The 27,676-nt window shown below is 37.1% G+C and overlaps 1 protein-coding gene across 1 annotated transcript in view; it reads left to right on the top strand.

Moving 5' to 3' along the window:
- LOC149782696 (meckelin-like) overlaps window positions 1–27,676 on the top strand; it is a 95,406-nt gene that overhangs the window by 18,397 nt on the left and 49,333 nt on the right. Inside the window, exons 5-8 of the mRNA XM_089934190.1 lie at window positions 5,860–5,923; window positions 15,673–15,747; window positions 22,530–22,589; window positions 24,105–24,244. Of these exons, the coding sequence (XP_089790316.1) occupies window positions 5,860–5,923; window positions 15,673–15,747; window positions 22,530–22,589; window positions 24,105–24,244 (339 nt within the window). The remainder of the gene's footprint in view (window positions 1–5,859; window positions 5,924–15,672; window positions 15,748–22,529; window positions 22,590–24,104; window positions 24,245–27,676) is intronic.

Genomic DNA, 27,676 nt, shown 5'->3' on the forward strand with positions numbered 1-27,676 from the left:
AAAGAGTATTAAAGGTAATAGTAATTGATAATGGTCCTTCCATGACATAGAAAAAGGAAGATTAGGATAATTAATAAAAAAAACAGACATTACATGTGTTGTTGCATTTGTTATTAGTTCTTGCATCAGAAAATGCAGCCATGCATGTATTAGAGCTACAACTCTGTATGGTTTCCAAGAGAACCGCCTTGTTTCTAGCACACCACTACCAGATGCTACACTATTAATGCTCAAATTTTATCACTATGAATAAGAATGAGAGTGCATTCCCCACTATTGTGAGTCACTGTAGCCCAGTACATGTATGTGGTGTAATCTGGTTTAAAGCCCATGAACTCATCGTAAGCAACACACTAGCTTTAAACTATCAGTTTGTCAATTTATGAAACTCAGTACCCATGTGTTAAGATAACCGACAGTACACTGATAAAATTTGGGCTGTATATATGCAGAGAGAGCATTGGCCTCCATAAGTGACACTTTTATTATTCAGTTCAGGGCCTTGCAAATCAACTTGCTTAATGCCAGTTCAGGGCCTTACAAATCCACTTGCCTAATGCCAGGTGCAGTCAGTTCAGGGCCTTTCAAATCCACTTGCATAATGCCAGTTCAGGGCCTTAAAAATCCACTTACCTAATGCTAGGTGCAGTCAGTTCAGGGCCTTTCAAATCCACTTGCATAATGCCAGTTCAGGGCCTTAAAAATCCACTTGCCTAATGCCAGGGTCAAGCTCATATTTGTCATGGGCAAGCTCAAGTTTACAAGGTAAGAGAGAGGATTGTGGAGAGGCTTGTTATTAGTTTGTACTGCTCTTCAAGTTTCATACTCTGCAATCTCATCCCTGTACACATATCGATATCTATATTGAGCATTTATATGTACTGCATTCATCTTTTACATAATAGTCAACAAGGGTTTTATGCCTGATACACACACTATCAATTTTTAGCATGCATATATACTGCATTCTTTCAAAACTGTCAACAAGGGTTTTATGTCTGATACACACCATCAATTTTTAGCATGCATATGTACTGCATTCTTTCAAAACTGTCAGCTAGGGTTTTATGCCTGATACACACACTATCAATTTTTAGCATGCATATGTATTGCATTCTTTCAAAACTGTCAGCTAGGGTTTTATGCCTGATACACACACTATCAATTTTTAGCATGCATATGTACTGCATTCTTTCAAAACTGTCAACAAGGGTTTTATGTCTGATACACACTATCAATTTTTAGCATGCATATGTACTGCATTCTTTCAAAACTGTCAACAAGGGTTTTATGCCTGATACACACTATCAATTTTTAGCATGCATATGTACTGCATTCTTTCAAAACTGTCAACAAGGGTTTTATGTCTGATACACACTATCAATTTTTAGCATGCATATGTACTGCATCCTTTCAAAACTGTCAACAAGGGTTTTATGTCTGATACACACTATCAATTTTTAGCATGCATATGTACTGCATTCTTTCAAAACTGTCAACAAGGGTTTTATGTCTGATACACACTATCAATTTTTAGCATGCATATGTACTGCATTCTTTCAAAACTGTCAACAAGGGTTTTATGCCTGATACACACTATCAATTTTTAGCATGCATATGTACTGCATTCTTTCAAAACTGTCAACAAGGGTTTTATGTCTAATACACACTATCAATTTTTAGCATGCATATGTACTGCTTTCTTTCAAAACTGTCAGCTAGGGTTTTATGTCTGATACACACTATCAATTTTTAGCATGCATATGTACTGCATTCTTTCAAAAATGTCAACAAGGGTTTTATGTCTGATACACACTATCAATTTTTAGCATGCGTATGTACTGCATTCTTTCAAAACTGTCAACAAGGGTTTTATGTCTAATACACACTATCAATTTTTAGCATGCATATGTACTGCTTTCTTTCAAAACTGTCAGCTAGGGTTTTATGTCTGATACACACTATCAATTTTTAGCATGCATATGTACTGCATTCTTTCAAAAATGTCAACAAGGGTTTTATGTCTGATACACACTATCAATTTTTAGCATGCATATGTACTGCTTTCTTTCAAAACTGTCAACAAGGGTTTTATGCCTGATACACACTATCAATTTTTAGCATGCATATGTACTGCATTCTTTCAAAACTGTCAACAAGGGTTTTATGTCTAATACACACTATCAATTTTTAGCATGCATATGTACTGCTTTCTTTCAAAACTGTCAGCTAGGGTTTTATGTCTGATACACACTATCAATTTTTAGCATGCATATAAACTGCATTCTTTCAAAACTGTCAACAAGGGTTTTATGTCTGATACACACTATCTATATTTAGCATATTTATATGTACTGCATTGTTCTGTGACCTAATTGCCAGGTAGGGCTTTACTTCAGATGTACACTGGCAGATCACTCAGGAAATGTATCAAATCTTTTATTGGATTAAATATAAACTGTTTACAGCAGACATAAAATACAACACAAAAATTGATTGTTCATATTTGCTTGAAAATGGAAGCAATATGCTTGCTATAAAAACACTTCATTGTCATTTTTTTTGTTTGTTTTTCTTTTCTTTCTTTTTTATTTCTTCGCTTGTTTGTGAATAGCTAGTTAATTAGCTGCAGGGCAGTAACTACCCTTTATCTACTGTACATAATACTGCCAACATTGATAACCACACTTAATCTACTGTACCTAATACTGCCGACAGTGATATCTACACTTAATCTACTGTACAGTACATAATACTGCCAGCAAGGATAGCTACACTTAATCTACTGTACCTAATACTGCCAACAATGATATCTACACTTAATCTTCTGTACATAATACTTCCAGCAAGGATAACTACACTTAATCTACTGTACATAATACTGCCAGCAAGGATAACTACACTTAATCTACTGTACCTATTACTGCTAACAACGATAACTACACTTATTCTACTGTACATAATACTGTCAGCAAGGATAACTACATTTAATCTACTGTGCTTGATATTGCCAGCAAGGATAACTACATTTAATCTACTGTCTCTAATATTGCCAACAACGATAACTACACTTAATCCACTGTACATAATACTGCCAGCAAGGATAACTACACTTAATCTACTGTACATAATACTGCCAGCAAGGATAACTACACTTAATCTACTGTACCTATTACTGCTAACAATGATAACTACACTTATTCTACTGTACATAATACTGTCAGCAAGGATAACTACATTTAACCTACTGTGCTTAATATTGCCAGCAAGGATAACTACATTTAATATACTGTCTCTAATACTGCCAACAATGATAACTACACTTAATCCACTGTACATAATACTGCCAGCAAGGATAACTATACCTAATACTGCCAACAATGATATATACACTGAATCTACTGTATATAATACTGCCAGCAAGGATAACTACACTTAATCTACTGTACATAATACTGCCAGCAAGGACAACTACACGTAATCTACTGTACATAATACTGCCAGTAATGATAACTACACTTAATCTACTGTATCTAATACTGCCAACAATGATATCTACACTTAATCTTCTGTACATAATACTGCCAGCAAGGACAACTACACTTAATCTACTGCACACAATACTGCCAGCAAGGATAACTACACTTAATCAACTGTACCTAATACTGCCAACAATGATATCTACACTGAATCTGCTGTACATAATACTGCCAGCAATGATAACTACACTTACTCTACCTCTCCGGTGGCTTAGTGGTTAGAGCATCTGCCTCATAAGCGGGAGGTCATGGGTTTGAATCACGACTGAGTCATACTATAGTCTTACAAAAATGGTACTAACAGCTGCCTAGCTAGGCACTCAGCATTAAGAAGTTAGTGTTAGGACTGGTTGGCCTGGTGACAGGATAATGTGACTGGGTGGGACATCATGCTACATGTCTGCTGCATCATGCCCGATTGCTAGACATCACTATAAACTGCCACACTGCAGACTTTGTAGCGATATGACTGAAAAATTGTTAAAGCTATTTTAAAAATTCAAATCACACACACACACACACTTAATCTACTGTACATAATACTGCCAGCAAGGATAACTACACTTAATTTACTGTACATAATACTGCCAGCAAGGATAACTGCCCTTAATCTACTGTACATAATACTGCCAGCAAGAATAACTACACTGAATCTACTGTACATAATACTGCAGCAAGGATAACTATACTGAATCTACTGTACATAATACTGCCAGCAAGGATAACTGCCCTTAATCTACTGTACATAATACTGCCAGCAAGGATAACTGCCCTTAACCTACTGTACATAATACTGCCAGCAAGGATAATTGCCCTTAATCTACTGTACATAATACTGCCAGCAAGGATAACTGCCCTTAACCTACTGTACATAATACTGCCAGCAAGGATAACTGCCCTTAATCTACTGTACGTAATAATGCCAGCAAGGATAACTGCCCTTAACCTACTGTACATAATACTGCCAGCAAGGATAACTGCCCTTAATCTACTGTACATAATACTGCCAGCAAGGATAACTGCCCTTAACCTACTGTACATAATACTGCCAGCAAGGATAACTGCCCTTAATCTACTGTACATAATACTGCCAGCAATGATAACTACACTTAAGCTACTGCACATAATACTGCTATCAAGGGTAACTACACTGAATCTACTGTACATAATACTGCCAGCAAGGATAACTGCCCTTAATCTTCTGTACATAATACTTCCAACAACCATTGTTTGGTTTTGTTTTAAGATTCCCTTAATGTGGGTATGTGAGAAAGCTTGCCAGTAGCTTCTGGTGGGTCGGTGGTTCTTTCCGGGGTTTTCCCGGGTTCTTCCTCCACCGTTAATACTGGTCACCATGTATAGCCTATTGTGTGCTGAAAAATGGCATTAAACCCTACAACAACAACAAGATTCCTTTAAAGTGGTTATTCATACTACATGGAAGGGGGAATAATGCTTGGGAGCTATATATTTTATTTCTGATCTCACCAGAAACACATTTGATTAAGGTTAGTCGAAAAGGGAATAATGCTTGGGAGCTATATATTTTATTTCTGATCTCACCAGAAACACATTTGATTGAGGTTTGTTGAAAAGGACCGTATGTCTCATTTGTGGTGTTAATTGCTTATACATAACTTTGCCAGGTACAGTAATACCTCATGCATTCGCGTTTCTGGATTCGCGAATTCACAGATTCACGAAATTTTCATTGGTACCCTCTGCGTACATGTTTTTTTTATTTTATTGAATTGTACCTTCGTTATATGACTTCTGTGACATATGAAGTTTACCTAGTTTACCTTCCTGACAATGACAAAGAAAATGTCGGTCATTAAGTTTACAGTCCCATTCGTTACTTGGTTTTACCTTATTGTGAGTGCAAAAGAAAACGGCAGCCAATGAATTAGTATATTGTAATATTAGTATACATGTACCTTACTGTAAATGCACTAGTGTGGCAAATACCCATTAGGCGATACTGTACTGTACTCTATTTTTACGTCAACCATTTATTTCTCTTTTTAAGGGTAATGTATTAAGCTAACTTTTAAATGAAATTAAAGTGCTTTGGGAGCATGATTTGGGTCATATTTAGGGTTTAAACCCTAGAAATAAGCATTTATTAGCATTTTTAGTGACTCGTACCAAACATTCGCGATTCCTCCTGATCCGTGACTGGTTCTGGAACCTAACCTTGCAAATGTTCGAGGTATTACTGTAATGCGTAGATTGCAGGTGCTAAACAGGTCAGTGAATGGGGTCATTATTTCAGGTAGGACAGTGACATGACTGATTAATTTTCTTACCTTTTTAACAGGTGTGTCAAGTGTACCAATGTCCTTCCAGTGTCTGAGAACAACTCTTGTAGCTGTCCCACATCAGTAAGTAGTTCCAGAAATTAAAATTTTAATAGCTGTTATACATTATCAGTTATTATTACTTTGCTATATGTTTTCTAGTTGCTAATTCTCAGTCCCAGGTAAAAATTTCCTCCAGTTAGTAACTGAAGGTCCAGAACAAAAACAACGCTGTCCCAGTTTGCTACCTTTGATACTTTAGATTAGTCGGAAAATCATCCTTCTTTCCCAAGTCCCACTGTAAAACACTTTATTTTCATGGGTTTCAGATTTCATGGTTTGGGTAAAAAGAGCATATTTGTGGATACCTGATTTCATGGATCTGTCATTTTAAAAAAATGATGTACATTTCAGTGTTAATGATTATTTGAACATTCATTTCCATATACTTGTTAGTAAGCAAATTTAAACCATATTGCAGTTACTAAGTTGATTAATTAAGTTATTCATTACTAACACCTGGCATAAATGCAGAGCTCTAAAGAAAATGATTTCTTCTCTTTCCACATGTCTATGAGTTAACATATTTAATACCACTAGTGTAATCTTAAGAAATTAGGTACTCATGTATTTTTAAAAACAACTATCAAAGCATACATTTCTCATCAATTAGGGATTCGGTGCCCGAACAAAGCCAGTGATTGTAAAATTCATTTGTTTGAACTGATAGTGCTAAAATCACACCATGGGAACCCCTTGTTGGTGATTGGCCTTGGCTTTATGGTACAAAATCGGATCTGTATGGTTCTGATGAATGCTTTTGTTATTAATGTATTGTGATGGCTGGTGCTGAAGGAATTGTTACAGTATTTTCAAAACATAAACTGCCAAGATAAGGACAGTGAGAAGATGTCTTTGTTGACTGAAAACATTCTACTCTTAAGCCAATTCAGGCAAAGTGGCTTATCTGCGTGCATGACAAAGTAACACTTTGGAGAGACCTGATTGAAATTGGCTTTGAGAAAGTGGGACTAATCTGCAGTCTATTTATTTAATAGGTGATGTGTGCAAAAATGTATGTATAAATTGGAATAATATGTAATTTGGGGAAAAAAGATGGACATAGACAGGAACTAAATCTGTATCTATTACTATACCGCCATGTCTTCCAGTTCTGCGTGTCAGGTAGTTCTGCGCAATGATATGTCATTTCTGTAAACATTGGATCACGTGTTATTTTGGTTCAAAAATCCATTTTGGATCAAGAAAGAATGATCGTACTTTAATTAAGGAAAGTGATATTCTTAAAGTGTACAAAAATATCCCACATTTAGACTCGAAATGCACATAAAAATGTGATTTCTAAATGGCAACATGCCGACCCACTCCATGACCTTCTTGAACCTGTACCCAGAAAATTTTATTTACTATGCATCTTTTAGAATCATACAAATAAATACGTTATATAAAAGATGGAAATGTGTACCTTAAAACAAAACTGTATTTTAATCCAAGTTTCCAATTTTGCAAGAAGTTGTCCCACATGTAAAAAATTGTCTGCTGCCCAATGTGTCTATTTGCCGCTAGAACATAAATTCTCAACAAATTCACTGGCATATAGTCTGTTTTTAAATTCTGTAGTAATTTTTCCCCATCAAAGAGACGTTGTAAACACATTACATCATGTTCATTGTTGTTTCTCTTTCATGTAATAGCTTATTTTTCATAAAATGTTGAATTTTCCTAACATTTTTACAAGATCAGTTTAGTTACCTTAATATCTCTTGCCATTTATTGGCATTTGTACGTTGAATTTTGTAAAACTAGCTATAAACCTGACCTAATTACTTGACTGAACTGCTGACAAAGAAAGTCCAAAGTAATACATTTCATTTCTGTAGCATGACAGATAAACATTACATCTTTTCAAAGCTGTGCGCAGATTAGGGCGACATATCGCGAGTCAGGAAAACAGGGGTTGGTATCCCCTGTGTCCAAAATTAATATTATTTTGAACAAGATATACTGGTGACAATTGCATCTTTTCAAATGGTAAGCATTGCTGTATTTTATTTTTGTCAATCGCTCGAATTCGGTATGCATTTTGCTTCATTATTGGAAACAAAAACCTTAGGTGTGCAGAAATGCCCGACAGCAGTGTACATCAGGTAGTCATTTTAAACTTACATGAGTTTTAATGCCTTGAAATTTTGCATTCGAATTAAAAGGTAATCAATTAGTTCCAGTGTTCCTTGTCATGCATGTACTTATCACAATGTATATTTCATATTCTGTAATTATCATAATATAAATTTCATATTCTGTTCTTATCATAATGTATATCTCATTCTTTATTTATCATAATGTATATTTCATATTCTGTAATTATCATAATGTATATTTCATATTCTGTAATTATCACAATGTATATTTCATATTATTTAATTATAATGTATATTTCATATTCTGTAATTATCATAATGTATTTTTAATGTTCTGAGCAATATAGAAAGACCATGTTATTTAAACAAAAGAAGCAGGTGATGACTTTCTGTTGTATATAATGCAGGGTTGTGGTTGGCGGTGAAAGTCAGCTTAGTAGATCTTTTGTTTTGACTTCAAATTCAAGGTGTAGCTTGCATACAAAAGTCATGAAAATTGAAATCCAAGGAATTTAAAGTTTTTACAGTAGTTGGTAAAACACATTTTGAGATCTATAAGAGTTTTGGTTATTCGTTGTGTCCTTTGTGATCAGTTCAATCCATAGTACTATTTTTGTGCAGTCGACCTATTAAATCCCCATTTTGTATATTTTAGTTTATTATCAGTGTCTCATTTTGGTTATTTATTTGATTTTGTTTTTACCAGTGACACTTACATTTGTTGTTTGGCAATTTTTTTTTTTAGCCATTTCATCAATGGCACAGCAAGTTGGCAAGTGTGGTTATAAAAATCATCGTGGGACACCGATCATGCACAGACTGTGTTTTGTTGGCAGACAATATATGGAGTTTAGGAGAGAGCCATTGTCCTTTTACATGTAGGAAGATTGAAATATGTACCCCAGAGCAGGTCCTGCTGGTCTAGAGTAAGTGAAGGAACTCTTATTTTACCAGCTCATCTAAGAGGTCTAGATTTTTTATTGTCTCATGTTGAAGCACTGGGTGCATGGTTAGAGACTCTTTGTGGTGATATTTGTTACTTGACCAGTCATTAACAAGCAGCTGGGCACAAGGCACCTTGTGCCATATCAAGTCACCGGGTAAAGCTATGGACTACAGATAAAGGGCCTTGGGGCGTCAGGCATCTGTCACTGGTCACTGAGCAAAGTTTTAGATAACTGGGCACCAGGCATGTGTTACTGAGAAAGTCAAATACCAGTTACTGGGCATTAGTTGTTGGGGAGTATGCTATCTTTGAGGAAATGGTTCATACTCTTCCCTTCCCTATATGTCCCTTCAACCCCTACAGGATTTGAGACTTCCACCACCAGTTGATGATTCTTCACATTGCAACATGGATTAGATGCATTTTCTTTGTCTCATTTGTCAACAGATGGCCTTTTGACTGTGAGGCCTTCCCTCCTCCCCACCAGCTCCAGATATCAAAGGGGGGGACACCACTCTCTACACCCTCAGTCGGTAATGGGTTCCTGTTCCACTTCTTCAATTATAGAGGACTAATCAATCTGGTCTTGCCTTGACAGCAGCCAGAGGATGATAATTTTTTTAAATGCATTCCAATGAGTTTGAGGCTTGGTTGGACCTAATGAATTATGCATGGGTCCTCTCCACATCACGAGAGGGTTACCAGTTTTGTTTCTGAGACCCTCCACCTTTATGTATGATTGCCTTGTATTTTCATCATACCAACCATAAACCTTTAAGGGAATGTAGTTTACAACTTTCACCCAAAGTCAGGGATTCTGTTCTCGTATTTCCTGGTTTTTAAAAAAATAGGGAAAATTTTCTTCTTATAATTGATATTTCCCTGTTAAAGAAGTTTTGGGGGGAAGGGCATTTCAGGATAGAATGCTACAAAGTGCAAGATCTTCAGGCTCTGTGCCTTCCCATCCTCATCATTCCTTTAATGGGGTCTTCCATTCACCTCAGTCTCACTTCATGTGGATCCTGAATATGCAGCAGATGTAGTTCCCCCAGAAAGACTTTTTTGAGGCCTGTCTTATATGTCTTCAGTTAGAGACCTCTCAAGGACCCTCTTTCAACTCAAATTTGCCACCACCTCAGCTGGTGAAGGTATGAGGCCAGATTTTTCTTTACATGAGTTCAGATTTCAGTCCTTTCCCCAACTCTTCCCAAAACTTTCAACATCCTCTACGCCAGTGCCTGAGATTCAGGACAGGGTCTTCCTTAGAGCTAAACACCAAGCACAGCCCATGACATATGGTTACATAATGCCCCTACATAGACCCCAAGTTGCCACAACCTACTGACACAGCATAGACCCTGACCTCCCATCACATTATGGCCCAGCATAGACCCCGACCTCCCATCACATAATGGCATATCAAACCAAGGTCTTGACTGATCTTTAGATTACAGTATTGGCTCTGATCTAGGTGCAAGTGCATTAGTTTTGCCCGTCACCCCTGCTGGGGTATTGGCCGCCCACAAAAGATTGCCAGAGGCTTCTGTCCTGTACCATCCCTTCAAGCTGACTCCAGGTGTGACCCATCTTAGTCATGTCTGTTTCAAGGTTGCGTCGCCAAGTGTTTGTTGGTCGTCCCCTTCTCCGCTTGCCTTGAGGGTTCCATTTCAATGCCTGTTTGGTAATGTTGGTTGGCGGCTTACGTAGGGTGTGTCCTATCCAACCCCACCTTCTCTTCTTGATCTCGTCCTCTTCTGGAAGCTAGGAGGTTCGCTGCCACTTCCTGTTGTTGCTGATGGTGTCTGGCCAGCAGATCTGGAGAATTCTTCTTAGGCAGCTGTTGATGAAGGTCTGAACTCTCTTTATGGTCGATTTGGTGGTTCTCCAGGTCTCTGCTCCATACAGTAGGACTGACCTCACATTCGAGTTGAACAGTCTGATCTTGGTAGTTACGGAAATTTCTTTCGAGCTCCAGATGTTCTTGAGCTGTATGAAAGCTGCTCTCGCCTTTCCGATCCTTGCCTTGACATCTTCGCCTGTGCCACCCTGCTGGTTGATAATGCTGGCCAGGTACATGAAAGACTCCACCTCTTCCAAGGGACTTCCCTGCAGTGTGACTGGGTTGTTACTGCCATAATTGATCTTGAGGATCTTGGTCTTGTCTTTGTGGATGTTTAGGCCAACCTGTGCTGATCTGGCTGCCAGTACGTTGGTCTTGTCCTGCATTTGCTGCTGACTATGGGACAAGAGTGGTAGGTCATTGGCAAAGTCCAGGTCCTCAAGTTGACTCCACGATGTCCACTGGATCCCATTTCTCCGCCTATTGGTGGACGTCTTCATAATCCAGTTGATGGCGAGAAGGAAGAGAAATGGTGACATCGAGCAGCCTTGCCTCACAACAGTCTGCACTAGGAAGCAGTCTGTGTGCTGTCCTGCATGAATGACTCTGCAGGACATTCTGTTGTAAGTGTTCTTGATCAGGTTCACCAGCTTGGTTGGGATGCTGTAGTGGCGAAGAAGTTTCCAGAGTGTCTCTCGGTCCACGCTGTCAAATGCCTTCTCATAATCGACAAAGTTGATATAGAGTGAAGAATTTCCACTTCAACAATTGCTCGACTATGATGCAAAGTGTAGCTATTTGGTCCGTACAAGATCTGTTCTGCCGGAAGCCCGCTTGCTTATCTCATAACTGGGGGTCAATGGCCTCCTTCATCCTCTCCAATCTTCTGTTGGCGTTTTTGTAGCAAGTTGGGTTTTACAGGGTTGGGTTGCTATCCCCACATGCAAGTGCGTTATGAGTCAGTAACTCCTGGTGTATGCTGTTCAGTTTTATGTATAATGCAACTTGTACATGGATTAGTGGGCTTATGGTATTAGAACAGATGTATTTTAATAGACTATGTATTGTTGTTGTTGTTGTTGTAGGGTTTAACGCCATTTCTCAGCACAAGATAGGCTATATATGGCGGCCAGTTTAACTGGTGGAGGAAGAACCCTGGAAAACCCAGGGAAGAACCACCAGCCCACGAGAAGCTACTGGCAGGCTTTCCCACGTACCCACGCTAGTCGAGCCTTGGACTCGAACCCACACAGACAGAGGTGAGATGGCAGTGATCTGGAACGGTGAGCGCTTTAGACCACTTGGCCACTCAGGGCCCCTGACTATGTATGGTAATTGTCAGTTTGGTAATATACCATATGTATGGTAATAGTAGATGCATGATTATAGATTGTGTGGTAATAGATTGTATGTATGGTAATAGACTGTATGTGTAGTAATAGACTGTATTATTGTACTAGACTAAGTTGATATGAAAAGTCTGAAAATGTCACATTTACTTCTACTGTACAAATGTGGAACATAACATTTTCTATTTTCAAGTATCTCTTGCCAGATACTGTATAGAGGAGTGGTGCATGTATGCTTTCATCATAGTTTTTAATAGGTTCATTCATTAAAAGTATCAGAAAATAAGTACAGGTGTTTGATGATTGTGGGTTATAGTTTTAGTATATTCTTGCATCCATCGTCTGTTCCAGCCATCAAGATTTGCTTATGAACATTCTAAGGCCATAATTCAGATTTTGATTAGATTTGGTATGTACCCTTATATCATCAAAACCTTGGATGAATTTGATTAAGAGTGACATTCACACATATTAAGGTGATCTTGCATGTGATTGTCTGACTTTGTGAACCCTCAGGAGGCCATATTTTGATCAGATTTGGTATGTAAGCTGGCATCATCAAAGTCTCAGAGGAATTTGATCATGCATAACATCCACACTGACTGAGTTTTTGGACACTCAAGAGACCAGATTTTGATCAGATTTGGTATGTAAGCTTATATCAGCAAGATCTCAGATGAGTTCATTTAATAACAGATGTTCTAGGTTAATGATAATATTTTTCAGCATCCTCAACAAGTATATATATATAGGAAAGAAGTGAAATCACACCAACATAATGGACCATGTAGCATCTATGTGCTTCAGACTTTTCTTTCCACTCCCCAGTTTCAATATGTGTGTAAATTTGCATTGACTTGCTGGTTTAAGTCAATTACCCATTGCATGATATCAGATCCACTTGTGCCTTTTGTTTTAACAACAGTATCATTCTGTTATTTATTTGTACCCATGTATTGTTTAGAGCTCCCCACAAATCTGTTTCACACAGAGGGCATATGGCTTAAAAAGAATCACTTCTCATGACAAATTTTTATTGCCTAAAAAGGCTATATGTTTGTTCTGTTATTTTGATACCTGTACCCCTCCTGAAATGTCAAAGGGTTAGTCCTTTATACTTGTGTCATTAATGATGAGACTGAACCGTCGTTCACATTCTGCTGTATAACTGCTCACAACTAATGATATTTTAAGCAATAACATAAAAATCTGTGGGGCCCCGAGCGGTCTAAAGCGCTCTCCATTATGGATCACTGTCATCTCACCTCTGTCTGTGTGCATTCTAGTCTGGGATTTGGCCAATGTGGGTACGTGAGAAAGCTTGCCAGTAGCTTCTCTCGTGGGTCGGTGGTTCTTCCCAGGGGTTTTCCTGGGTTCTTCCTCCACTATTAATACTGGCTGCCATGCATAGCCTATCATATGCTGAGAAATGGCATTAAACCCAACAACAACAACAACAAAAATCTGTTTCTTGATCAAAGTCGGAGAGGCATTAGTCTTTTAAGATCAGTCAGTAAAAACCTTAGGTTCAAGTGTCACAATGAAAAAAAAAGCATTAACTCTGTAGCAGTGGAATCAGTGACTACCAACTCTTTGAAATAAATGGATTAGAATATAACATAATGGTATCAGTTCCTTTTGAGTTGAAAAAATGCTTTATTGGAGACATTTACAAGTCACTAATCCCATAGCTTAACTCTCAAATAATCACATAGGTACAGCATAATATATTTCGAGATGCATTACCATGATAGTGTGTGCATGCTGGCTTATTATTATTATACACTATTATTATACACTCAGTGCAAGTGTGTGCTAATTTCGGTAGCAAATGAAATATGGAGGACAGAACTAGTCCTGTTCCCCATTCACAGGTCACATGCTTTGCTTTGTGTCTTTTGATACAGTTACGCAATATGAACTTCAGAAGTTTGAGGGATCTATAGGTGGGGCCCCTGAAGGGGCTGAGTATTTAACAATATACCAGTGTCTTTCAAGAACTTCATATAAAAATGCTGCATTTTGTTGATGTACCCAAGGTTTCCTTGATACAAGTTAAATAACACTTTAATTTTTAGGACAAGCCTGATGGGCAACTTACATAGAAAATAGGAGGGACCTAATCAATAAGTTTGAGGGATATGCAGATCAGGCATAAATTTGTTTTAGTTCTGGTATTGCAGGGAATCATATTTCTTGATTTCTCAAGTGATGAAAATAGAATTGATTCACTGTGATAAAAAATGATTATTGAAATATTAAAATTCATTATTTGTCTTGAGAGTATGAACAATTATTTCATTTTCCATACCTAATCTTACAAAAGATGAACCTGTTATATATGTGAATGTGTACAAAGGTTTTGGCTTCTGCAAGTCTCCAATTCCAAACCTGTACCAGTACAGCTCTCCCCCATTATAATGCATCTCATTATAACATGATTCTGGATATAATGTGGTACTACTATGGCCCCCATGACCAAATCATACCAAGTTATAACAATAAGGGGTGAAAGGAAACAAGGTGAAACTTGGTCTCATATCTTAATTTCCTTTCATACCACCATTATTAAGAAAATTGTGATATTGCCTACTATACCACGGTTCCATATATTAAGCTATTCTCAATATATATATATATCACTGTAATGGTATAACATGGTTCAGTACAAGATGCAATTGACAGTTATGGACCCTGGCTACTGCATTGTAACAAGGGAGAGCTGGACAGTTTTTTGCCTTTGTTGTCCACTTGCCTTACTAGGATGATTTTGTGCATGCTTCATTTGTCTGTCTGTCTGTCTGTTCATAACCACATCTCTGATGAAACCTTTCGGCGATTATTCATCATAATGATCTTTAACATGATGTGTATGATCATTTAGCCCTCACAACTTGCATTTCTGGGAGGAGGTCAGAGATAAAGAAATTCCATTTGCAGTGAGAGTTTAAAAATATTTGGACAGTTTTTTGTCTTCATGCAATCAAAGTAGGAAGAACTATTAATTTTGTTATGGATTTTGGGTAATTACCCAATAATGTGTGTTGGGTGGGAACATGTAATAGAAAGTGGGGGGGATTTGCCATGGTTAGCCTTTGAAGGCTTTATAGTTGAGTATATACCAGCTACTGTAGGGTTACACACTTTGGGTCATGGTATGGAGAGGGGTTGGTTTTGGGATGATGGAACTTGTAATTAAAAACATGCATTTGTCAAGGTGAGCCTTAAAAGTGTCTAGTTGATTATATGTCAGCTGCCTTGAGGGTTACGACCTCAGGGTCATTTTCTGGAGAGGGGTTGATGTGGGTGAGGTAGGGGGAACATTTAAATTCAAAACATGGATTTGCCAAGTTGGACCATGTAAGTATTAGTAGTTGAGAATATGACAGCTGCCATGACGGTAAAAACTTTCCACCTAAATCATGCATATGGGGGATAAGAATTGTCATAACCCACCAAAATGTTTTTAGATTTTTTTGTTAGCATGTTGTTTTATGTACATAAGATTTTCACCTGGTAACTTCTATCTTTTACAGCATGGGGGTTTTTGTTTTCCTATCAGTGATATAGACCTCAGAATAGTTCCAGCCATGTATACCATACCAGGAACTGTAAGTATTCTTGTTCTTTAAAAACAAATTCAGTAGATTGATGAAATTATTTATAAAATTTTACAGATTTTGTCAAAATCTTGTTACAGTGTCTTGCATACTGTTTGCCCATTACCTACCTGCAATGAGATGCTCACGCTACAAGTATTGTTTATGTGTACACACACATACAGACACACACAGACACAGATATATATATTACATTATTTTTAAATAACACACAATACATAGGTTCAATAGACACTTTATTGTACATATAAAATAATCTTTGGCATAATGGGGGCAAGTCTTGTCACAGCACATTGCACCAGCCCAGCTCTGAATTTTTTGTTGGATAGGAATGCTTGTGGGGAGTTTGTAGGGTTGTGAAGAGTGTCTGACACCTGTATGTGGAGCCACAAGGGGTTGATGCAAGGTATATAGGGACACTGATAACCGAAACTTGATAAGTCTGATCCTGAGGATTGCTATGATAATAAACATCAGCCAATACTCCATACATGCACCATAGGAAGTGGGTATGAAGTATATATGGGCATAAATGTTGAGTACATTTAAGTACTGACACAAATTGGATTTCAAAAGCAAAGTTGTGAATGCATGAAACTTGGCAATGGCCCAAACGAAGTGATGGGAGCGCTGTGACTATGGAACAAAGGCCCCCAATTTAAAATAAATGTAAGGATATATACAGATAATAATGATTGAAAATGCATCAGATAAGTTTGGATATATGTATTAGATAGCCAGTTAGGAATTCGCATGTCCACTAATAGATGATACAGTAAAGAAATGGTGCATTGATTGACACAACCATGAACCAACTAGTGAAACACACGCTGTGTCATCTGTCTCTGTGCAAAGTTATTTCTGTCTGGGTGCACCTGATTACATCTACAGTATGTATTAGAGGACCATCAACCTCAGGTTTGGATAAGATGGTCTGGAATTTCAGCCTTAGCTGCACTGGTAGCCACCTCCATGCAGAAGGAGTGCCCATTATAATGATGTGAATCATAACCTAACCTGGACAAAACAGCTTTAATGGTAGTGATAAAGAAAGTTTTACTAAAAGCTTGAACATTGTCCATGAGAAATAGAGGATCACAAGGTCAAGCTCCAGCTAATATCCGAATACAATGGAATTCCTTCATCACACAGTATGGCCATATAAGGACATCCACCTCTTGACGGAAAACATCAGTCTTAGATGCCCTAAGATGCAGAATGAATATGTGCTTATCCGTATGGAATATTATGTCCGACAGACACAGATTGTTGCAGACAAATGGGCTCCATAAATAGTAAATTCTCCACACTGCAAAAAAGCATAAAAGGTAAGTGCACATTCAGTTTGTAGTAAGAGTTTAGTGTACTCACTCAGTTCATAGTGTTCCAAGCACTGCCATATGTCACATAACATATCACATGTAATAGGAAGTTGTTTCTATCTGTAGTCGCATTGCACCTTTCTGACACCTTTCAATATATTCAGTAATAATATGTGGTAATAGTTTTCTAAGAAACGCTTTAATTTTCAAAAAGTTACACTAGTAGATAGTATGATCATTGTATTTCTTGACAGCTTGGTTTGTCAAACAAAGCATGGTAATGATCACTGTATTTCTTGATAGCTAAGTTCTTAGGCCTCCTAAATGATTCTTATACTTCGAGATAGCTCAGTTTGAAAGACTTCTCAGTGATTCTTGTACCACCTGATAACTCATTATGAATGATTTTCAATGACTCTTGTTTTTTACTGATAGTAAGAGCTTCTCCATGATTCTTGTTCTTCTAGATAGCTCAGTTTGAAGGACTTCTCAGTGACTCTTGTACTTAAATAGTTCACTTTGAAGAACTTTTTAATGATTTTTGTACTTGATAGCTCGGTTTCAGTGCCTTTTCTCAGTGATTCTTCTACTTCTTCACAGCTCAGTTTGAAGGACTTCTCAATGATTTGTGTAATGCTTGATAGGTTGGTTTGAATTACATTTCAGTGGTTCTTGCTTTTCCTGATAAGTCAGTTTCAAGAACTTCTAGGTGATTCATGTAATTCTTGATAGCTTATTTTGAAGGACTTCTAGGTGATTATTGTACTTCATGATAACCCATTTTTAAGGACTTCTAGGTGATTATTGTACTTCATGATAACTCAGTTTGAAGGACTTATAATGTTTCTTGTACTGTTTGATAGCTAAGTCTTCAAGAACTCCTCAGTGATTATTATACTGCTTGATAGTTCAACTTTAAGGACTTCTCTATAATTTGTACAGCCTGATAACTCAGTATGAATGACTTTCAGTGATTCCTGTTTTTTGCTGATGGCTAAATTTCCAGAACTTCTGAATGATTCTTGTATTTCGGGATAGCTTAGTTTGAAGGATTTCTCAATGGTTCTTGTACTTTTTGAGAGCTCAGCTTGAAGAGTGTCTCTGTGATTATTTTGCTTCTAGGCAGGTCAATTTGAAGGACCTCTCAGTGATTCTTGGACTTCTTGGTAGCTCAGTTACAAGGATTTCTCAATGATTCATGTACTTTTTGATAGCTCATTTTGAAGGACTTCTCCATGATTCTTGTGCTTGATAGCTCAGTTTCAATGCTGTTTCTCAGCGATTCTTGTACTTCTTGATAGCTCAGCTTGAAGAACTTCTCATTGATTCTTGTACTTCCTAGCAGGTCAGTTTATAGGACTTCACAGTTTAAAAGATAGGCTATATATGGCAGCCAGTATATTTAGTGGAAGAAGATTCTGAGATGCTCCATAGGTTCATGATCATCACTGATGGGATTCTGGTTTTGTTTGTGTTTTGTGCGGTTTAAGACCATTTTTCAGCACATGATAGGCTATATTTGGCTAAACCTATGTTCACTGTCACCAAGCCTGCTCCCCCTGTATGAATTTTCAAAGGGACTCCCTCTGATACCCAAATGGCTTGTCCATCTCTACTACATCTTTTAGTGACATGTTTTATTCTGTTGATATGATGACCAATCCTAAGTGTGCTACAATGCAAAAATATAAAATTATGGAATTTTACAAACCAGCTATATCCTCCTTCTCAGAGGGCAACAAAAATTAATGTAATGTGTATATGTGACAACTAAAGTTAATATGTAATGTAAATTGGATACTTACTAAACCTCCCACATTAAGTCTTGTCAGGAATGTCACAGTCTGAAACACAAGAAAAACATACAAGCCCTGTGTAAAGTAATGTTAGTGCTGTGTTTAATCTGATCCCACTTCTGACACCATTGTAACAGGATGATCCAGTCAGGTTACAGTGAAGATACTTAAAGCAATTTTATGAACAAGATGTTTATTTATATTGTGATTGAAAAATTAAATCCGACAAACTCATGCACTTAAAAGTGGATTCACAAAACTGATGCACATTACATTAATTGGATAAAATGAAAACTAATATTGTTTCTAACTGTAATAATCATAACATGCAACTTAAACAAGCAGTGAACAAGAATTAGTCAATAGAACTTAGAAACAGAATATGATTGACTTATGGATCTATCACCATGGATGATAAATGTTTAGAAATTATCGCAAAATGAACATTATTGCGTCTACTACCAAGGTATCAATGGATAATTTTATCCAACTATGAATAGATGATGTTTATTCACCATAGGTGAATAAAGTATGGGATTTGTACAAATATGGATAATATTTAATCCACAAGTTGGACATGTATGTATGTGTGTGTGTGTGTGTGTGTGATTTGGAATTTTAATGTAGCTTTAACAATTTTTCAGTCGTATTGCTATGATGTCTGCAGTGTGGCAGTTTATAGTGAGGTCTAGCACTGGGGCATCATGCTGCAGACAGGTAGCATGATGTCCCACCCAGTCACATTATCCTGATACCAGGCCGACCAGCCCTAACACTAACCTCTTAATGCTGAGCATGAAGCGAGATAGCTGTTAGTACCATTTTTGTAAGTCTTTGGTATGACTCAGCTGGGGATCGAACCCACGACCTCCCACATCTGAAGCAGACGCTCTAACCACTAGCCGACCTGAGCAGTCTGTATGTGTGTGTATGCATGCATGTATGCATGTATGTATGTATGCATGCATGCATGCATGCATACATGTATGTATGTATGTTTCACTCAGATGGTGGCCTGGGGTGAATAAAGTGTGGAATTTATACAAATAGGATGTATACAAATATTATGATATTCACTCAGTTATTGGTACTGTATAAATTGTAATTTTCTCTCAAATAGTGATACTAAATTAATTTTATAAAAATGAAACATAACTTGTGGCATCCAGTTGATGACCACAAAGTATCTTCTATCCCACCACTCTGTTGGATGATGAAGAAGCCGCCACCATACATTTCTGACTCATCCTAGTCTGCAAAAAGGATCCCTCAGGAGCCATTCTTGTTCACTGCGGACCAGTTGGTTCTGAAGCTTTGGTCCCTCAACACGAGATGACAACTATTCTCCGCTGAATGGATGTTGTAACCTATAGCAGCACGCAGGTTAATATTCAAAACCCTCTTGAGTACCATGACTCTGGATCATGCCTCAAACTTCCAGGCATATCCAACCACATCCAGACAGCCAAACATGGACAGTCAAACAGCTCTACAGTTGCCAAACACATTCTGCCCAAAGATCTCTACAGCTGCTCAACAGACTTCAATCCATCAAACAACTCTACAGCTTATGATTTTGCTCCGTAAAGTGGACAGCTCCCTGACAAGACCTTTTGTGTATTAAAATTATTGTCTACCTCAAGTCTTAAATTACCCTGACTATAGTGCAGTCCATGGCCAGTGAGCTCAACGTATATCGATTTTCTCATTACAAGCACTTTGCTCATGCTGCATGGGGTGAACTGAAGTTTTTTGAAATGATTTTAGGATGTAAATAAACCGCTTTCAGGTAACAGTGTACATATATATGAAACCTGGCTACATTTTAGTTCACATATACATTAAATATACATCATTATGTGATACTTCTGAATTACGCTATTGCTTATTACACTTGGAAATAGTGTTGTGATACTGGTATGGATAATAGCCAGTAAAATACTGTTTTGATATTGGTATGCATTATAGCCAGGAAAATAGTGTTTTGATATTGGTATCCATTATAGCCAGGAAAATAGTGTTTTGATATTGGTATGCATTATAGCCAGGAAAATAGTGTTTTGATATTGGTATGCATTATAGCCAGGAAAATAGTGTTTTGATATTGGTATCCATTATAGCCAGGAAAATAGTGTTTTGATATTGGTATGCATTATAGCCAGGAAAATAGTGTTTTGATACTGGTATGGATTATAGCCAGGAAAATAGTGTTTTGATACTGGTATGGATTATAACCAGGAAAATAGTGTTTTGATATTGGTATGCATTATAGCCAGGAAAATAGTGTTTTGATATTGGTATTCATTATAGCCAGGAAAATAGTGTTTTGATACTGGTATGCATTATAGCCAGGAAAATAGTGTTTTGATATTGGTATGCATTATAGCCAGGAAAATAGTGTTTCGATACTGGTATGGATTATAGCCAGGAAAATAGTGTTTTGATATTGGTATGCATTATAGCCAGGAAATAGTGTTTTGATACTGGTATGCATTATAGCCAGGACAATAGTGTTTTGATATTGGTATGCATTATAGCCAGGAAAATAGTGTTTTGATACTGGTATGGATTATAGCCAGGAAAATAGTGTTTTGATATTGGTATGCATTACAGCCAGGAAAATAGTGTTTTGATATTGGTATGCATTATAGCCAGGAAAATAGTGTTTTGATACTGGTATGGATTATATCCAGGAAAATAGTGTTTTGATATTGGTATGCATTATAGCCAGGAAAATAGTCTTTTGATATTGGTATGGATTATAGCCAGGAAAATAGTGTTTTGATATTGGTATGCATTATAGCCAGGAAAATAGTGTTTGATATTGGTATGGATTATAGCCAGGAAAATAGTGTTTTGATATTGGTATGCATTATAGCCAGGAAAATAGTGTTTTGATGCTGGTATGCATTATAGCCAGGAAAATAGTGTTTTGATATTGGTATGCATTATAGCCAGGAAAATAGTGTTTTGATACTGGTATGCATTATAGCCAGGAAAATAGTGTTTTGATACTGGTATGCATTACAGCCAGTATAACTTAAATTATTAAAGAATGAAACTTCCAGCAACTTTTGAACCAGTTCAAACAAGCATTTATAAAGAAACAACACTTGAGAGCAAATTTTACTACATTCAAAAAGAAGCATTCTTGTCTCAAATATTTCATTTGGTACAAGTGACATTTATTGACCAATTAATATGACCACTATAGTGAAAATAGAAAAGAGCTTTATGTAAATTATTCATACATGGCTTCAGCAATTTAGAGCAAGTTTAACACAGAACCTCTTGGCGCAGGCTTACAGCACTGATTAAATGCAGAGATATTTAGAAATTGAGCAGTCCTAGTGTGAGACTACAAAACTAAATCAAATTATAATTTACTTCCATAAATATTATAAACTACTTCCATAATTACACATTAAAATCTAGCCAGTATTTAAACTCTGTTTTTAAAAAAATCACAAAATTGCATGTCAGTAAAAAAATAAGTGCGATGCAGTGTTTATGATATAAGACTAGGGCCTGTGTTGAGAATTTTTTTAAAATTAAAGGGTGGTTTTATGATGAGTGAAAACTTACTTGAATAGAACTTTGCTGAAAGAAGGATTGGTTTATATGGAGAATTAAGGGAATTTTTTGTCTTTTCCAGGGTGTAACATCAGCATTTTTCCAGGATAATCTTATTGCAGCCTATACTTTGTGTAAAAAAGTAAGTATGTCATATACAGAATTCACACATACACAAACATACTAGCACATACAAACACATGTGGAGAGAGAGTGTATGGGGTAGTTTTGTTGATGGAATGTATAGCTGCCAAAAGTGTCAAAGCATGAAGCAGAACTGTCATATGTTATTGGAATTGAACTTCAACACCATATTTCTTTTTTTTTTTTTTAAAGAGTTACGTAAATGAAAAACTTTTTGCTTCATTTATAAAATGGTGACACTAGGTGCAAAACTGATTGGAAGCCTTTGAGCAAGGATTGTCAGCACTGATAGATGCTGTTTTGCTGTAAAATTCCAGTTTGGAATACAGTAGCCCCTCAGAGTAAACCCCTGCAATATACTACTGTTTGGAATACAGTAGCCCCTCATTTTAAACCTCTACAATATACTGTAACCTCTCACTGTGAACCGACTACAATATACTATAGCCCCTCATTATAAACCCCTCCATTTTACTGTAGTCCGTCATTGTAAATCCCTACAATATATTGCTGTTCAGAATACAATAGTCCCTCACTGTAAACTCCCACAATATAATGTAGCCGTCAGTAGCCCATTACTGTAAACCCTTACAGTATACTGCTGTTTTGAATAAATTAGCCCCTCACTGTAAACCCCTACATTATTCTGAAGTCCCACACTGTAAATCCCTACAATGAACAGTAGTCCCTCACTGCAAATCCTTACAATATACTGTAGCCCTTCACTGTAAACCTCTACAATGTATTATAATCCCTCACTATAAACCCTACAATATTCTGTAGCCTATCACCGGAAATCCCTGCAATATACTGTAGCCCCTCACTGTGAACTCAAACATTATAATGTTGCCCCTCACTGGAAACCCCTACAATGTACTGTAGCTCAATCATGTCCAACCTGCAGCCCATGGGCCACATGGAGCCCAGTCCTTCACATTGTGTGTCCATGTAGATAGTCCTTTTGAAAATATGCATTTTAATTAATATGCATAACTAGTGATAAGGAACTGTTCTTGTTCATTTTCTGTTTTAGTACCCAGACCAGAAAATGGTTGGATGCTCTTACTGTAGCCCTGCATTATATGGTTGCCCATCTAATAATACGGATATGGTCATGGACCCAGTTTAAGTGGTCAGATTTTGTTCAGTCATTACTAGGTTTCACTGTTTTAGTTCTTAGTTTACGAGAACCAATTATGATATTATCTCAAGCATTAAATACACTATTGATGTGCTTTACTGCTGTATGAGGACAGCCCTCTTCATTTGGCTTCTGCATTTATAATGTAACTTCTATGGCTTTCATGAACAGCATTTTAAAAATTGAGCACTATGTTTCATGAACAGTTATTGCCCTGGGAACCATTGAAATATTAAACAAAAAGGTTTATTATTTACTTCAGTGCACATGAATGTCAGAGAAGCATATGTTCTACCAGCTATATAATATGTATATTGTATAAGCTCTTTAATATAAATCTGTGTTGTAACCGATGTGTAATGTTTTCTGCAGTATGACAACAGCACAGCTTGCCAAGTTCTAGGAAACCTTTGTGTACTGATACTGTATGACTACAATCCTGTACTGATCAACACTTTCAGCACAGTATGTGACATCTACTTCGATGTGTTACCTTTATCATCAAAAATATGGTGAGTTTACAAATACTTTTTCAAAAGATCATTTATGGAGAGTAAGTCGTAAGATATTTTGATGCAGAGACCTTTCTATGTTCCCAGTATACAGAGAAGTCACTGCTCATGCAAAGCAGAATAAGGAGAAATGAGAGACCATCAGGGAGGCATGATTATACAGTGAACTGTATCATGCTATAATTGTTGACCAGGTAAATTAGCTGAAGAAATTGTATACAAAGAAAGGGGTAGGTGGGTGATAGAAAGAGGCAAAAACTATGTGCTTCACTATCACATTTACCATCTTAATGCATGTTTTGTGAGAAATACACATCTGCTAAAAATGTAGAGATTGTTTATATAATATTTCACTTTATTCAGAGAACCATGCATTGCTGCATATATATGTTCAGGTAAAAAAAAAAACAGATGTATGTTTCGTATTGATCTGGTTTTTAATTAGAGTAGGAAGGTAGGTTTTTTTAATTAAAAAAACTATATATATTATAATGATTAGTACATATAATATACTAAGAACTTAAAAGTACTTGGCTAAACTAGCTCAGTGAGATGCACAAATCAATTTAAGGATTTTTTTAAAAACCATGGGTACCAAAATGTTAAGGTCAGCAAGGAGAAGCAGAAATGGTCAGTTGACCAGAAACGAACATTTTTTTTTAGCCTCATGTCCAACATACAGCATAAACAGTTGAAGTATCAACACGTGTACTCACCAACCGAACTCCTTATATCTATAAAAGTGAATCCATAATAATTCCATTGAAAATATGCACAAAGAAGAATAAAGTCATTTTGTCACAGATCATTATGTGTCTAAATTCAATGCAAAAATATTGAAAATTACAGAGATAAAGATGAGTTATATTTACTGTTCAGTATGTATGCACGTGTAGGACCCAGGATCATTAAGCAGTGTTCTGTATAAATTTCATACTGCCAGAATTTCCTCTGCTGATTCAGAATATTTTATAGTTTTTTTTATTTAAAAAATATTGATTTTCAGCTGCATCCTACTAATGCCACATTTTCTAAGATGGCTGACTTGTGAAAAACTGAATCTTGAGCTGATTATGTTATCCATTATAAATACCCACTAATTAACAGTTTGAAATCTATTTATTTGAGTGACCTCAGCAAGAATAATTGTTAATCAAAAATTGGATCATTTATTTTAGGGAATGGGCATTATTATTCACTGGTCAATTGATTGCGTGACAGTTGTTTGACAACACCATCAAGCCACGTGTGCATGTTGTCAGCTTTAGGTTTTTCTTGTAGGTTGAGGATTGATGATTTTATAAATTGTTGCTCCATAATTTTAACAACATTTAGTTGAGTGATTGACTGATGATTAGCAATTCAGGAAATTAATTGATTTATTAATTTAATTGAGAATCTTGTATCAACCTCTGCATTATTTGTTGCTTGGTTATGTCTGCCACTTGAATGAGCAAACATCTGTTGACCATTGTTTGAGCAGTGATTGTAGACATAATACACTGAAGACACACACAAAGAAGACTTATTGGCTTTGGTGTTCATGGGTTAATATGATAACAAGGTCAACACTTACCAGCTTTATAAAATTCTGATATCTTTAAAAAATAAATAATGAGCAGTGATTGAGTTTTTGGCACAACTGAACAACTGAAACTAACTTTCCTAAATAGAAATGTTTAACGTCTTTATTCATATAAAGATAGATGCTGTGGTAATATTCTGTCTTCTACTAGAACACAACATACCTTGACTAATTATTAAATTAAACTCTTGTTTATGTTGGCACAAAACTTCACAATACTTAAAGAAATTGATGAAATTATTGTATCCAACAGTTGGATTTTGTTGCCCTTTAATGATGACCCAACACGTGGATTGTACGGCCTTATAGTGATGGCCCAACAGGTGGATTGTGTGACACTTTAGTGATGGCCCAACAGGTGGATTGTATGGCCCTATAGTGATGGCCCAACAGGTGGATTGTGTGGCCCTATAAGGATGGCCCAGCAAGTAGATATTGTGGCCCTATAGTGATGGTCCAACAGGTGGATTGTGTTACCCTATAGTGATGGCCCAACAGGTGGATTGTGTGGCCTTATAGTGATGATCCAACAGGTGGATTGTGTTAACCTATAGTGATGGCCCAACAGGTGGATTGTGTGACACTTTAGTGATGGCCCAACAGGTGGATTGTATGGCCCTATAGTGATGGCCCAACAGGTGGATTGTGTGGCCCTATAAGGATGGCCCAGCAAGTAGATATTGTGGCCCTATAGTGATGGTCCAACAAGTAGATATTGTGGCCCTATAGTGATGGTCCAACAGGTGGATTGTGTTACCCTATAGTGATGGCCCAACAGGTGGATTGTGTGGCCTTATAGTGATGATCCAACAGGTGGATTGTGTTAACCTATAGTGATGGCCCAACAGGTGGATTGTGTGGCCTTATAGTGATGGTCCAACAGGTGGATTGTGTTACCCTATAGTGATGGCCCAACAGGTGGATTGTGTGGCACTATAGTGATGACCCAGCAGGTGGATTGTGTTGCCCTACAACAACAACATTTCTCTGCTGCAACTTGAATTGTTCACCATATGTAGTTACCAAGCTTTTCAGATTGCTTATATTAGAGGTCTGGAAGAATTCCATCAAGCAGTAGTCAGGGTTATTTTTTTTAAGAAGGTTGCATGGTTTCTCTGCAATAAATTGAGTTCTCCACCATTTACCAAACTTTGTATATGGCCTTGCACTTTGGCTAAAGAAGAACCCTTTTGATTTGGGTAACAAAATGTCAAAGGTCTAGGTCACTAACTGAAAGATTTGTTGCTGTTGTTCTAGGGTTTAATGCCATTTTTCAGCACAATATAGGCTATACATGGCGGCCAGTATAACTGGTGGAGGAAGAATCCTGGAAAATCCAGGGAAGAACCACCAACCCATGAGAAGCTACTGGCAGGCTTTCCCATGCACCCACACAAGCCGAGCATTGGACTCGAACCTACGCAGACAGAGGTGAGATAGCAGTGTTCCGGAATGGTGAGTGCTTTAGACCACTTGGCCACTCGGGGCCCCCCTAACTGAAAGAAGAAAAATGGTTTCTGTACAATATTGTGTGCTATCTACCATTTAAACTTTGTGGATGAGGTTGAACCCTATTGAATTCAGTGTGAAAAGTCAACAGTGAAGGTCACTGTGAATGAAACAATTAAAGTGGCTTCTGCACAATAACATTAGTTCTATGTCATCTACTTTGTTGATGGCTTGCACTTGCTGTAATTGATTTTTTGGTCAAAGGTTAAGGTCTCTGACTGATATACAGTTTTTGCACAATAGCTTCAGTTCTTCACCATCAAGAGTTACCAAACTTTGTAGGTGGCTTGCACATTGGGTAGGGAATAATTCCTATTGATTTCAGGGTCAAAAGCTCA

The sequence above is a fragment of the Sinohyriopsis cumingii genome, chromosome 15 (assembly GCF_028554795.1).
Source record: "Sinohyriopsis cumingii isolate HCF-2022 chromosome 15, ASM2855479v2, whole genome shotgun sequence".
Classification (NCBI taxonomy): domain Eukaryota; kingdom Metazoa; phylum Mollusca; class Bivalvia; order Unionida; family Unionidae; genus Sinohyriopsis; species Sinohyriopsis cumingii.